The sequence below is a fragment of the Nomascus leucogenys genome, chromosome 5 (assembly GCF_006542625.1).
Source record: "Nomascus leucogenys isolate Asia chromosome 5, Asia_NLE_v1, whole genome shotgun sequence".
In the NCBI taxonomy this organism is placed as follows: Eukaryota; Metazoa; Chordata; class Mammalia; order Primates; family Hylobatidae; genus Nomascus; species Nomascus leucogenys.
In genome coordinates, this window is record NC_044385.1 from 3,873,793 (window position 1) to 3,887,035 (window position 13,243).

Consider the following 13,243-nt stretch of genomic DNA (forward strand, 5'->3'; position numbering starts at 1 on the left):
AGTATTTGAGTATTTTTGAGTATTGTTAATGCTACATCGTAGTATTTAAGTTACAGAATATCAGGAGAAGAGTAAACATCATTCAAAGACTTTACCTCCTCTTCTGGGAGGTAAACACCCTGGGATTAGTGCGTTTTCGGTTGTATGCAGAATGTTAATATCATGTTAGGCAGGATAATGACCTTGTTATTATCTTTATTTGGAAAGTAGGCATGGTTTAAGATGTTTATGGGTGCCAAGTTGACAAGGGGTAGACTTGTGTTGGTTAATTTTTTTTTTTTTGGAGACAGGGTCTCACTCTGTCACCCAGGCTACAGTCCAGTGGTGTGATCATGGCTCACTGCAGCCTCGAACTCCTCAGGCTCAGGTGATCCTCCCACCTTACCCTCCTGAGTAGCTAGGACTATAGCCATGCACCACCATGCCTGGCTAATTTTTGTATTTATTTGTAGAGATGGGGTTTCACCACGTTGCCCAGGCTGGTCTCAAGTTCCTTTCCTCAAGCGATCCACTCACTTCTGCCTCCCTAAGCACAGGAATTACAGGAGTGAACCCCTATACCTGGCCTGATAGTTAACTTTACTTGTTCACCTGATTGGGCTAAGGGATGCCTAGTTAGCTGGCAAAACATGATTTCTGGGTGTGTCTGTGAAGGGGTTTCTGAAGGAGAGTAGCGTTTGAGTCAGTAGACTGAATAAAGCAGGTGTCCTTCACCAACGTGGACAGGCATTATCCAATCCTTTGAGTGCCTTCATAGAAGCAAAAGGTGGAAGAAGGATGAATTTGCCGTCTCTGGTTGAGCCAGGACATACGTCTTCTCCTGCCCTTTGACGTCGGCACTCCTGGTTCTCAGGCCATCAAACTTGGAGCGAGACTTACAGCGTTGGTTCCCCAGTGTTCCAACCTTCGAACTTGGACTGGAACCACCAGCTCTCATGAGCTTCCAGCTTGCAGATGGCAGATCCTGGGACTTCTCAGCCTCCATAATTGCACAAGCCAATCCATCAAAACAAATCCTCATTTCCTACATAAATATATATATATTCTGCTTCTCTGGAGAACCCTATCATTTGATCATTGATTGGCCCTTCACATCTAAGACTAAGGCAATGGAGAGCTATATGGAACTCTGCATTCTGGGGAGAAGTTTATCAGTTGATAGGTGTTACTTTAGAGTGGGTGAGGAGGGAGCCAACTAGCATGCTGGGGAACTGGGGGAGGGCAGGGGTCCCTAGAAGCCAAATGTAAGGTTTTTTTCTTTGGGATTCTTTCCTCTCCTTAGAGAAGTCCCTTTAGCTTTCTGCCTGAGAAGCTGATGCCTAGTTGTCACGCTTTCTTCTTGCCAAGATAGGGGTGCTAACTCCTGTACACAGACTCGCAGTTAATCCTTTTTATCAGTCCCACATCTTGCTACAGCCCCAGGTTACACCTGGGTTTCTCCATCCAGAGCCCCTTGAGGGTCTCCAGTGCCAGTTTTCTTCCTAATTGGCCATGTCCCCCAGGTTCTTTTTTTAATTTTTCCCAACAGTGATGCAATTATTGTGCAGACGCAATGATCTTCTTACCTGATCCTGCGTATAACCATTGGCCTAAATGTAAGATAGCTTGCCAGCATCAGCAATAAGACTGGGAGTGGGGCTAAAATTCAAGTTCTCTTAAGGATAGATCTTGATTCCCTGTTCTAAGCTGACCAACTTAATCTGCAAAGAATTTGCAACATGTAAATATTTTAGGATTATAGCCATCTGTGTACACACTTAAATTGAAAGTAGTTCTGCTGCCATTAGCTTAGTCTAAAAGGGCCACCTAAGAATGCCAAACGTTATTTTGTTCCAATGCCATGGTTATTTTAGTTTAAAAGCATTTCTTTCAAAGCCGCTTCTCTCTTCACGACAGTAGAGCTCTGGCAGTGAATTAAGTGGTCGAGGATTCAGCGAAACTGTGGCTAATTTCTGGTTCCAATCTGGAATTTAAAACAAATTAAGGGTTTATTTAAAGACTACTCACTCCTAATTTTTAACACACTGTCCTTTTAGCAGTTGTGCACAATAACAAAATAACTTTTGGGGGTTAAGACAAATGAATGCATTTAAAATGTGGGAAAAAGGACTCAGTCAAAAGGTGGTTTCTTTGGTTCAGTCTCCGATTAAGAGGCACATTATTGAATTGTGCCAAAATGTAAATAAAATGAAATAAATTACATAAATTTGCATGTTGACGTCTCATTCTGTAGCCCCAAACCTTTTTAGTCTTACATTATCAGTGCATTATTTTGTATCAAATTGCACTTGTTGCCATCCCTAAATTCTTTTTTTCTCTTTTTTCAGAGGTTTCTTTGTTTTTGCAAATTTTATTGACTATAAACCTTTGGATTAGAAAAGTTCAATGAACTCCAAACAGAATAAACAAAGTTCCAAGCCATACGAAATCAATCACTATGTTATTATTTAGGAATAGATACGTATATGGTAAAAACAGTCAATAGCAAAGGCAGGAGTAACACAAATTCAGAATAGAGGGTACGTCTGGGGAGAAGGATGGGGGAACTCAAAGGCTTTGAGTATATTAGGGAATTATTTTTCACACCTGACCTAAGGGATAAATAAGTATTTTATTATTACTCTTTAAATTGAATATATGCAAAATATTTTTTGCAGGTATGATAGATACCACAATAAATAGAAAATAGGCCAGGCATGGTGGCTCAAGCCTGTAATCCCAGCACTTTGGGAGGCTGAGGCTGGTGGATCATTTGAGGTCAGGAGTTCGAAACCAACCTGGGCAACATGGTGAAACCCCATCTCTACTAAAAATACACGAAATTAGCTGGGCGTGGTGGCGGGTGCCTGTAATCCCAGCTACTCAGGAAGCTGAGGCAGGAGAATTGCGTGAACCCGGGAGGGGGAGGTTGCAGTGAGCCAAGATCGCACCATTGCACTCCAGCCTGGGCAACAAGAACAAAACTTGGTCTCAAAAATAAAAAAAAAAAAAGGAGAAAAGCAAAGAAATCAATGAAGTTCATCCATTCTTCCGTGTTACTTATAATAACACAAACCAGAAACCTGGGAGTCACCCTTGATCACCCTCTCACCAACCAAATCCAATTAATTTTCACTTCCTACTTCTCTCTACTCCCCCATCACACCCTGGCCCAGGCCACCTGGACTCTTATCTGAAACACTGATATCCTTTCCTCTTCCTTACACTCCTGCTGTAATCCAACCTCCATACGACAGCCAAAGAAAACACTTTAAACCTTATCTTTCTTCAACTTGAATCTATTTCACCATCCCCTTTGCTATCAGAAGCAACAGAGTGACACATACATTGACCAAGGCCACACAGCCAGGAAATGGCAGAGGCAGAACTCAAAATCTGCTGGTCTTACTTGAGATTTCACATGTCTTATCCACTCACTCTCCTACCTTGGGTGATACTGCCTTTCCTAAATTCATACCCATTGGTGTTCCCTTGTATTTTATAACCTCTAATCTATAATCATTAACAGTTTTGCTTATCTAAAAATAAGGGTTCAAAGAGGGCTTCACTTTAATACAATTATCGCTCAAGGAACCAAAGACTAGTATTTCAAAAGCATTGTAACAAAACTTTTTTTTTTTTTTCAGACTGGGTCTTACTCTGTCGCCCAGGCTGGAGTGCAGTGGCGCCATCTCGGCTCACTGCAACCTCCGCCTCCCGTGTTCAAGTGATTCTCCTGCCTCAGCCAAGTAGCTGGGATTACAGGTGCCCACCACCACCCCTGTCTAATGTTTGTATTTTTAGTGGAGATGGGGTTTTGCTATACTGGCCAGGCTAGTCTTGAACTCCTGACCTCCAGTGATCCGCCCACCTTGGCCTCCCAAAGTGCGGGATTACAGGCGTGAGCCACTGCGCCTGGCTGCATTGTAACAAAACTTTACTATGTTATTAGGTGAATATTAGAGTTTATTACATTAATATTCAGAGTAATTCTCAGTGGTACACTGATATTGCCATCCCAAAAAGATTAATTTGCCCTAGTATACATAGCTTGTAAGAGGTACAGTCCATATCTGACACAGAACAGACTCCAAAATCATTAATCTTTCACTGTTCTAATCTACATTCCTTAGTGCTTCAACAGTATCTCAAGAAATAAACATTTCTGGATATTAAGAATGGATAACGTTCCACTAACCCAAGGAGTATGACTAGAAATGAAATCTTTGAGGATTTTTACATTTAATCGAGTGTGATCCTGTCTGTAGTCAGCAACCACATGACTTTTCAAGGTTTTTTATGGAGTCAAATAGCAATGATGGCCTTCCAATTACACTATATTCTGGAAATGTATTAAAGTAATGTAGAAGTGTGAGGAATTCCATTCAGCAACTCTTCGTGATCCTTGCAGGCTGTACGATGGGGTTGAATCATACACAATTTAACCAGGTGAACTCAACAGTCAATGTTGTGAAAACAGTGGGTGTTATCAACCCTGAAACGTGCTACACAGATTGGGGATGCTATGGGAAGAGAGTGTGAAGTGATTTTTTGGATTTCCTTATCATCTGACAAAATGCAATTATTGTTCATGTGGATTTGTGGTAGTGACTTCTTTGAAAGTCATTGTTGGAAAATAAAATGAATAATTAGTTGATAACCACAGAGAAACTTTAACCACCTTGCTGAGAATTCTGTGTATTCCAAATACGTTAATGATTTAATATAATATCACTGTTTAACAATCAAGAGTTTTTGTTTGTTTGTTTGTTTGAGATGGAGTTTCACTCTGTTGCCCAGGCTGGAGTTCAGTGGTGCAATCTTGGCTCACTGCAACCTCCACCTCCTGGGGTTCAAACAATTCTCCTGCCTCAGCCTCCTGAGTAGCTGGGACTACAGGCGTGAGCTACTGTGTGTGTCTGTGTATGTGTGTGTGTGTGTGTGTGTTTTGTAGAGATGGGGTTTCACCATGTTGGCCAAGCTGGTCTCAAACTCCTGACCTCAAGTGATCCACCCACCTCAGCCTCCCAAAAGTGCTGGGATTACAGGTGTGAGCCACTGCACCCGGCCAGTCTAAGATAGTTTTCAAGGATAACTTTGATCATGCATGATTTTTACCTTGTGCACTGATTTTAGAACTCAATCTCAGTGATATATGCAATTCCGTTGTATTAGTCTTTTACAGATATTGATTATGGCACACGTTTATTCTTGATCAATAATACTAATAGTAACTAACATTTTTGAAAGCATAGTAATACTACATGCAGGCACAATGCTTAAATTCTTTATATGGGTATCTCAATTCTATTAGGTAGATACTATTTTTATCCTTTTCGCAGATGAGAATATTGAGGGTCAGAGAGCCTAAAGGCCACGCTGTCAGTAAAAGCATATATTTTATTTTGGAAAAATGAGTTATTTGAATCATTTGGCACCAGGGTGAGTAATACATGGGTAACTTTCCTCTGAGGGGCCATCTTATCCTCCCAGGCTATAAATTCTCTGAGGACAGAGCCTTCTCCATACCCTCCGCTGTGTCTCGCACACAGTCAGTTCTCAAAAAATGTTTCCTAAGGAAATCAATGAAATTATATGTGCTGAGAAATAATTTTAACTGAGGAAGAATTTCTTAAGCAATAACCGTGCTCTATCATGGTCTATATTTAATCAGACACCTCAGAGAACTGAACATAAATGTAAATCCTTGCTAATCTAGACATATCTTCTGCCCTGAAAATCTGATCAAACACTAGCCTAGGCTGGGTGCGGTGGCTCATCCCTGTAATCCCAGCACTTTGGGAGGCCGAGGCGGGTGGATCACCTGAGGTCAGGAGTTCAAGACCAGCTTGGCCATCATGGTGAGACCTCGTCTCTACTAAAATTACAAAAATTAGCCAGGCATGGTGGCGGATGCCTGTAATCCCAGCTACTCAGGAGGCTGAGGCAGGAGAATCGCTTGAATCTGGGAGGCGGAGGTTGTGGTGAGCCGAGATCATGCCACCGCACTCCAGCCTGGGCGACAGAGTGAGACTCCATCACAGACAAACAAAAATTGGCCAAATGGTTAGGATCAACAGCCTATACTTTGATAAACAACTTAATATTCTTTCTCTTATTCTGTGAAAAACTCTTCCTCAAGGAATCCTTGTCAGGCCTCTTGCAGACCAGCCCTTTGCCGGCCTATTGTTGTTTATACGATCATTGCCACCTAAGCATCTCTCAAATGTATCTAAATCTACTGCCAACACCCGTCATCTGCTGCCTAAATCACTGCTTCTCAAACTTGGCTGCGCTATGGAATTACCTGGGGAGTTTTAAAAACAACTGATGCCTGGGACCCCCACTTTGCTGCCCCACCCAGAGATCCTGATTTAATTGGTATTGGGTATAGCCTGGGCATCCAGATTTTTTAAAACTCCAAGCAATGTAACCAAAATTAAGAGTGTTTAACCTGGCCAGGTGTGGTGGCTCATGCCTGTAATCCCAGCACTTTGGGAGGCCAAGGCGGGCAGATCACGAGGTCAGGAGATTGAGACCATCCTGTCAACATGGTGAAACCGCACCTCTACTAACAATACAAAAATTAGCTGGGCCTGGTGGTGCGCGCCTGTAGTCCCAGCTACTTGGGAGGCTGAGGCAGGAGAATTGCTTGAACCCGGGAGGTGGAGGTTGCAGTGAGATGAGATTGTGCCACTGCCCTCCAGCCTGGGCAACAGAGCAACACTCCATCTCAAGATAAACAAACAAACAAACAAACAAAACAAAGCAAAACAAAACAAAACACCCAGCAGCCAGAGTAGTACAAATAATGCCGTTAAAATATAAGATGCCACTCTTCCGTTGAAAATCCTTCGATGTCTTACCATTGCTCGTAGAATAAAATCCAGTTGCCTGATCACTCTCATTTGTTACCCACCAAACGACACTGGTCTCCTTTCTGTTTCTCAAAAATGCCAAGCCCTTCCCAGCTTCCAGGCTTTTGCACTTACTGTTACTTTTGCCTGAAATGCCCTTTATATGACTCATTCTTATTTTTCAGGGCTCAGCTAAAATTGCATAGACATTTTCCCTGACTGCCCTATTTAAAGTAAGTTCCTTTAGCTATCCTCATCTCCCTGCTTATTTCCCATGTAGCACTACCACAAGCTATGATTTGAAAAAAAAAACCTGCACTTGGCTATGCTCTATATCCCCCACTAGAATGTCAGCTCTGCGGAAGCAGGTATCTTGTCTTCCCTGGTCACTGTACTAGGCAGATAGCAGTGTCTGGTTCATAATAGTTGCTCAACAAACAACTAAATCATACTGGGGTCACCAGCTTCCAGCATAGACCCCAGTAATTCTTGCCCCCTGGTATTCATGCCTTGTGTAATCCTTTGCACACTGCTTTAGAGCTGGCTGTATGTGACTAACAGGATACATCAGAAGTGACAGTGTGTGCTTTTGTTTTTGTTTTTTGAGACGGAGTCTTGCTCTGTCACCCAGGCTGGAGTGCAGTGGCATGACCTCAACTCACTGCAACCTCCACCTCCTAGGTTCAAACGTTTCTTCTGCCTCAGCCTCCTGAGTAGCTGGGATTATAAGCATTTGCCACCATGTCTGGCTAACTTTTGTATTTTTAGTAGAGATGGGGTTTCACTGTGTTGGCCAGGCTGGTCTCAAACTCCTGGCCTCAGGTGATCTGTCCGCCTCGGCCTCCCAAAGTATTGGGATTACAGGTGTGAGCCACTGTGCCTTGCCAAGAAGTGACAGTGTGTGACTTTTGAGCCTGGGTCATAAAAAGCATTGCGGTTTCCACCTTGGTCTCAGATTGCTCTGTCTAAGGGAAGCTGACTGCCATGCTGTCAGGACACTCAGCCCCATGGAGAGACCCACATGGAAAGGCACTGAGGTCTCCAGCCAACAGCGAGCACCAGCTCAGCAACCATGTGTGTGGCCCCCTTGGAGGTAGATCCTCCAGCCCCAGTCAAGCCTTCAGGCAAGACTGCAGCCCCCACTGACATCTGACCAAAACCTTCAGAGAGACCCTGAGCCAGAATGCCCAACTGAGCAGTTCTCAAATTCCTACCACAGAAACCTGAGAACATTTAAAAAAAATCATCATTAATGTTTTCAGTCACTACATTTTGGAATGATTTGTTACTCAGCAATAGATAGCAAATAGACATTCAATCATTCAATAAATAATGAATATATAAATAAAAATCATCTCTAGAATTGGTCCAGCTTCAAAGCTCACTAAATAGGGGACTATCTGAAGCCATTTCTCCTCTTATGGTGCCCAGGCTGCACCACTTTCTGGTACCATATTTTTAATTGTCCCTAGATCCCAACTTGACTACATCTCTTCTGCCTAAATCCATTATTTCTATCAGAAGCATCACCAATTTTGCAGAAATGAGAGGGTGCAGAGCTGTCTTTCATTTCTCTTGGTGCTTTTTCTATCCGCACTGTCCTTTTTCACTCCAAATGCGCTGCCATATGAGTCTTCTTTCCACTTCCCCTGTAACCTCCCTAGTTCAATCGAAAAGCATGGGCTTTGGAGGGTAACATATGCGGCTTGGGCTGGACTGACGACTTACCAGTTACTTGCTTGAGTAGAGTTTTTAAAGTCTCAAAGCCTGTTTCCTCTTCTGCTAAATGGAGCTAACAATAATAATACTACTACTACCTGCTTCATGGGGACTGTTACCACTAATTGCAGTGATGAGTATGTACACATACGTGCGTGTGAGTGTGCCACTTAGCACGGTTCTAGGCACACGGCAGACATCCTTAAATCCTAACAGCTATCCTAAAAGGTAGACTTTGACTCTTCATTTTACAGAGGAGCAAAAAGGTTCAGAGAAGCTAAGTACATTGCCCAATACCACGTAGCTAGAACGCCCCAGGCCTGCGGTGTTGCGATGCCTGAATGCTGTCCAGTGTTTCCCGCTGCCCACACTGTATCACTGCAACAGTGAGCTGCTCTTCTCCCCTGCAGTCCGTGCCTTCTCCAACCCATCCTGAGCAGAGCTGACAGACTCATGTCCTCTAAAGCTGCCTGGGTCACTCCCTTGACTATGATCCTACAATGGCTCTGGTTGTCCAAATTCAGCTTCCCAAACTCCTTCAGCTGCTCTTCGGTTCGGGTATTCTCTCCTACTACTCTGCCGATCTGCATGTCATCTTTCACTGCCCCTTCTACTGTGCCCAGCCAAGCCAGCGTTTTCCTCACTGGAGTCCTCTCTGCCCCATTCCTGCACTCTGCTCTCCTGGCTGCTCTAGGCCCCAGTGATCTCATCTCTTTTTTTTTTTTTTTTTTTTTTTTTTTTGAGATGGAGTCTCTGTTGCCCAGGCTGGAGTGCAGTGGCGTGATCTTGGCTCACTGCAACCTCCACCTCCTGGGTTCAAGCAATTCTCCTGCCTCAGCCTCCCGAGTAGCTGGGATTATAGGTGTGTGCCATCACACCCAGCTAATTTTTGGATTTTTAGTAGAGATGGGGTTTTGCCATGTGGGTCAGGCTGGTCTCGAACTTCTCACCTCAGGTGATCCTCCCGCTTTGGCCTCGCAAGGGCTGGGATTACAGGCGTGAGCCGCTGTGCCTGGCCTCATCTTTCAACTCCTGCACCTCTATTTGGTATTTAGTCAGTTCCCAAGCCTCATCTTCCCAATTGGATTGTGAGTTGCCTGCAGGACTGAAATCACCTCCTGGACTTTCTATGTCCCGGCACATTACACAGTAGGTGGTGAGTATTTCATTGCTTTGCTAAAATTTATTTAGCTCCATAGGTTTGGAAAGAATTAAAAACTGTTTTCTAAACTAAGCACGGGAGAACGCCTTTTGTGTCTGTCTGTCTGTCTGTGAGATCTCCTCATAGCAGAGGAGTTGCAAAGAAGGTCCTGTTGCAGGTCACTTTGGAAACTGGAGGCGCACCTGGATTTCCTTATGCAAAGGAAACAGATTTCAAACTCCCAGTTGGTCTTGAAAGGACAATGTGCTCAGCCAGTTCTGTGGGGACCAGACCCCATTGATGTTTTCTGATCACCTCTTCTTTTTAGCCGCTCCTCAACCCCCAGCAACTTCTACTGCCCCAAGCCTCATACTTCCTTCAGCCCTAACCCATGTCCAGCTAATCCCCAGCTTCCATTGCCACAGCCCTCCCCAGGGCTCCTTGGGACAGCAACCCCTACCACTCTGTACGCCCTCCCAGCACCTCCTTTCCCAGTGACCTTGACCTCAGCCCCAGCCTCCTCCCCAGCCCCTCAGCTCCCACTGTGGTCAGGCTCCAGTCGTCTCGGAGCCTCCAGAACCCAGCTTTGCCCTGCTTGAAGCCTCTCATCCCAAACCCCTGCTGGCAACCTCTGGCCCCCATGACGATTCCATCTATTGCCACCCCTACCCCTGGCTCAACTCCCCCAAGATCCACCTCTCCCGCCCTCTTTCTGATCTTCCTGGTGGCTGCATTTGCTGTTCCCTGGGGCCCAGGGGCCCAGCCCAGGCCATCTCCTCTGGCATTCCATATTTTAAGTAAATAGAAAGAGACTCTCTTTAAAGAAAACTATTAAATAAATAGTAGTACAGGTGACGCTCAGGTGTGACAGAGGCTCTGTAGCTTCCGAGTCAAGCACAGCTTGAAATGACCTGGGGCTGAATTCTGCTTCTCCTACCGCCTGGCTGTGTGACCTGGGGCTAGTTAATAAACTGCCTCTGACTTTCTTTTCCTACTGTAAAATTGGGAAAGTAGTAGGACTTTACTTCAGGGAGCTGCTTTCAGGACTAAATATGTGCCTGCCACAGTGTAAGAGCCTCCAAAATATTGAAGTTTACTCATTTTAAAAGTCTGTTGGCCAGGTGCAGTGGCTCACGCCTGTAATCCCACCACTTTGGGAGGCCAAGGCGGGCAGATCACTTCAGATCAGGAGTTTGAGACCAGCCTGGCCAACATGGTGAGACCCCGTCTCCACTAAAAATACAAAAATTAGCTGGGCGTGGTGGTGCATGCCTGTAATCCCAGTTACTTGGGAGGCTGAGGCAGGAGAATCGCTTGAACCCAGAAGGTGGAGGTTCCAGATGGTGCCACTGCACTCCAGCCTGGGCCACAGAGTGAAACTCCATCTCAAAACAAAAAAAAAAGAAAAAGTCTGTCAATGAAGTAATTCATCCCAAGAACTAAAATTCAAAGCACCGATGACAGCAGGAACACAAGCAATGCTTAAACTGGTGTCTACGTGTCCTCCCGCAAGGTCCTATACGTCGGGGAGCCTCAGTCCCTTTCAGTATTTTTTTTTTTTTTTTTTTTTTGAGACAGAGTTTTGCTCCTGTTGCCCAGGCTGGAGTGCAGTCGCACGATCTCGGCTCACTGCAACCTCCGCCTCCTAGGTTCAAGCGATTCTCCTGCCTCAGCCTCCTGAGTAGCTGGGATTACAGACATGCAGCTCCACTTTGTATTTTTAGTAGAGACAGGGTTTCTCCATGTTGGGCAGGCTGGTCTTGAACTCCTGACCTCAGGTGATCCGCCTGCCTCAGCCTCCCAAAGTGCCAGGATTGCAGACGTGAGCCACCGCACCTGGCCCCCTTTCAGTATTTTTTTACATGCTGCAGCCTCACATATTACAAGGGGAACTTAGAATTTTTGAAACATGCCTCCAAATGTCAAATCATTGTCATAACGTTTGAAATCGGGAATAAGAAAAGTTCCCTTAACAGTATGTTTAGGCACAATAATGATTTTGTCATGTGACAAGAGGCTCAGTGAAGAGTGGTCAACCAGGTGTGGTGGCTCACACCTGTAATCCCAGCACTTTGAGAAGCTGAGGCAGGAGGATTGCTTGAGGCCAGGAGTTTGAGGCCAGCCTGGGCAACAAAGCGAGACCCTCATCTCTATAAAAAAGAGTTAAACAATTAGCTGGGTGCAGTGACTTATGCCTGTAGTCTCAGCCACTTAGGAGACTGAGCCAGGAGGATTGCTTTAGGCCAGGAGTTCAAGACCAGCCTGGGCAACATAGCAAGACCATGTCTCTAATTTAAAAAAATAAATAAAAAGAAAAAAAGAAAGAGTGGTCAGACTTGAGACTGTGTGTTAATGAGGATGTACGCATTTCCATCCCTGAAGTCTCCTCTGCAGGGAGCTAGGTAGGGAGGAGCCTTGGGAGGCCCCCTAAATTCTTCCTGCACCCAGAGACACACACACACACACATACACACATATCCATGCCTCCACCTCGACTGGTCCCAAACAGGCTCCCTGAGACAGCAAGTCCACGGGAGATGCTGATCGGTGGCCCAGGCAAGGTTAATCTCAGAGAGTTAAGAGCAGTTGGCCTGACTTACCAATCTCATAAAACGGCAGAGAATAGTCTCTTCGGTAACTGGTTTCTTTATACCATGGCTCAGCAGGCTTTGAATGTCTTCGAAAACAAATATATTGAATGAGCGTTTGTTGGTCTAATTGAGGCTGATAGTGATATTTTCTCTTGGGTGGAATTGTCAAGTCTATGAGCGGTCTAAATGGAAATAGAAATAGTTTGCTGAAAACCCAGTAGAAAAAAGCAGTCCATTTTCTCATCAGCTGGAATCCATTCCCTGGAAATAGCCATGAGGCTAGCAGAGAGGATTGCCAAGACCCCCATAGCTCTACGACCAGCCCTGGCAAAGCTGCAGTAGATGGTTCAGGGACTTCTGTTCCCTGTTCTTCCCTTTAGCATCCCTCCTCCTCTCCAACGACAGGTCCTAGGAGGTGATGCACATCACGCTCTCCACTAGATTCGCCCGTGCATAGCCACTCCCCGCGCTCCAGAGGTCCCTGGTGCCCTTTCCCAGTGTAACTGTTCTGCGGATGTTTGTTGCTTCACGGAACCAGTGCAGGCCTGGTGTGGTGGCTCACGCCTGTAATCCCAGCATTTTTGGAGGCTGATGGGGGCAGATCGCTTGAGCTCAGGAGTTCGAGGCCAGCCTGAGCAACATGGCAAAAGCCTGTCTCTACAAAAAAGTACAAAAATTAGCCAGGCGTGGTGGTGCACACCTGTAGTCCTAGCTACTAGGGAGGCTTACATAGGAGGATCCCTTGAGCCCGGGAGGCAGAGGTTGCAGTGAGCCGAGACTGAGCCTGGGTGACAGAGCCAGACCCTGTCTCAAAGAAATAAATAAAATAAAATAAAATAGGAATCAATACATCTGGTTAGACTAACCACTATGTGCCTCTTGGGGTCTGATGGACCTGAAATCAGTTATAACCTTCCTGTACCCCTACTTAAATAGGTATCCCTTGGAAAAGAAAA

The 13,243-nt window shown here is 45.1% G+C and overlaps 1 protein-coding gene across 3 annotated transcripts in view; it reads right to left on the minus strand.

The window, feature by feature from the left end:
• Positions 1 to 1,220: 1,220 nt before the first annotated feature.
• The window catches only part of C5H1orf100 (chromosome 5 C1orf100 homolog), a 36,238-nt gene continuing 24,215 nt past the window's right edge, over positions 1,221 to 13,243 (minus strand). The window contains exons 4-5 of one of the 3 annotated variants that reach the window (XM_003267330.4): positions 12,297 to 12,469; positions 1,221 to 1,963 (exon numbers count right to left, since the gene is read on the minus strand). In XM_003267330.4, the coding sequence (XP_003267378.1) occupies positions 1,845 to 1,963; positions 12,297 to 12,469 (292 nt within the window). In that variant the 3' untranslated portion in view covers positions 1,221 to 1,844. The remainder of the gene's footprint in view (positions 1,964 to 12,296; positions 12,470 to 13,243) is intronic. The other 2 variants (XM_012506497.1, XM_012506498.2) reach the window with 2 other exon arrangements.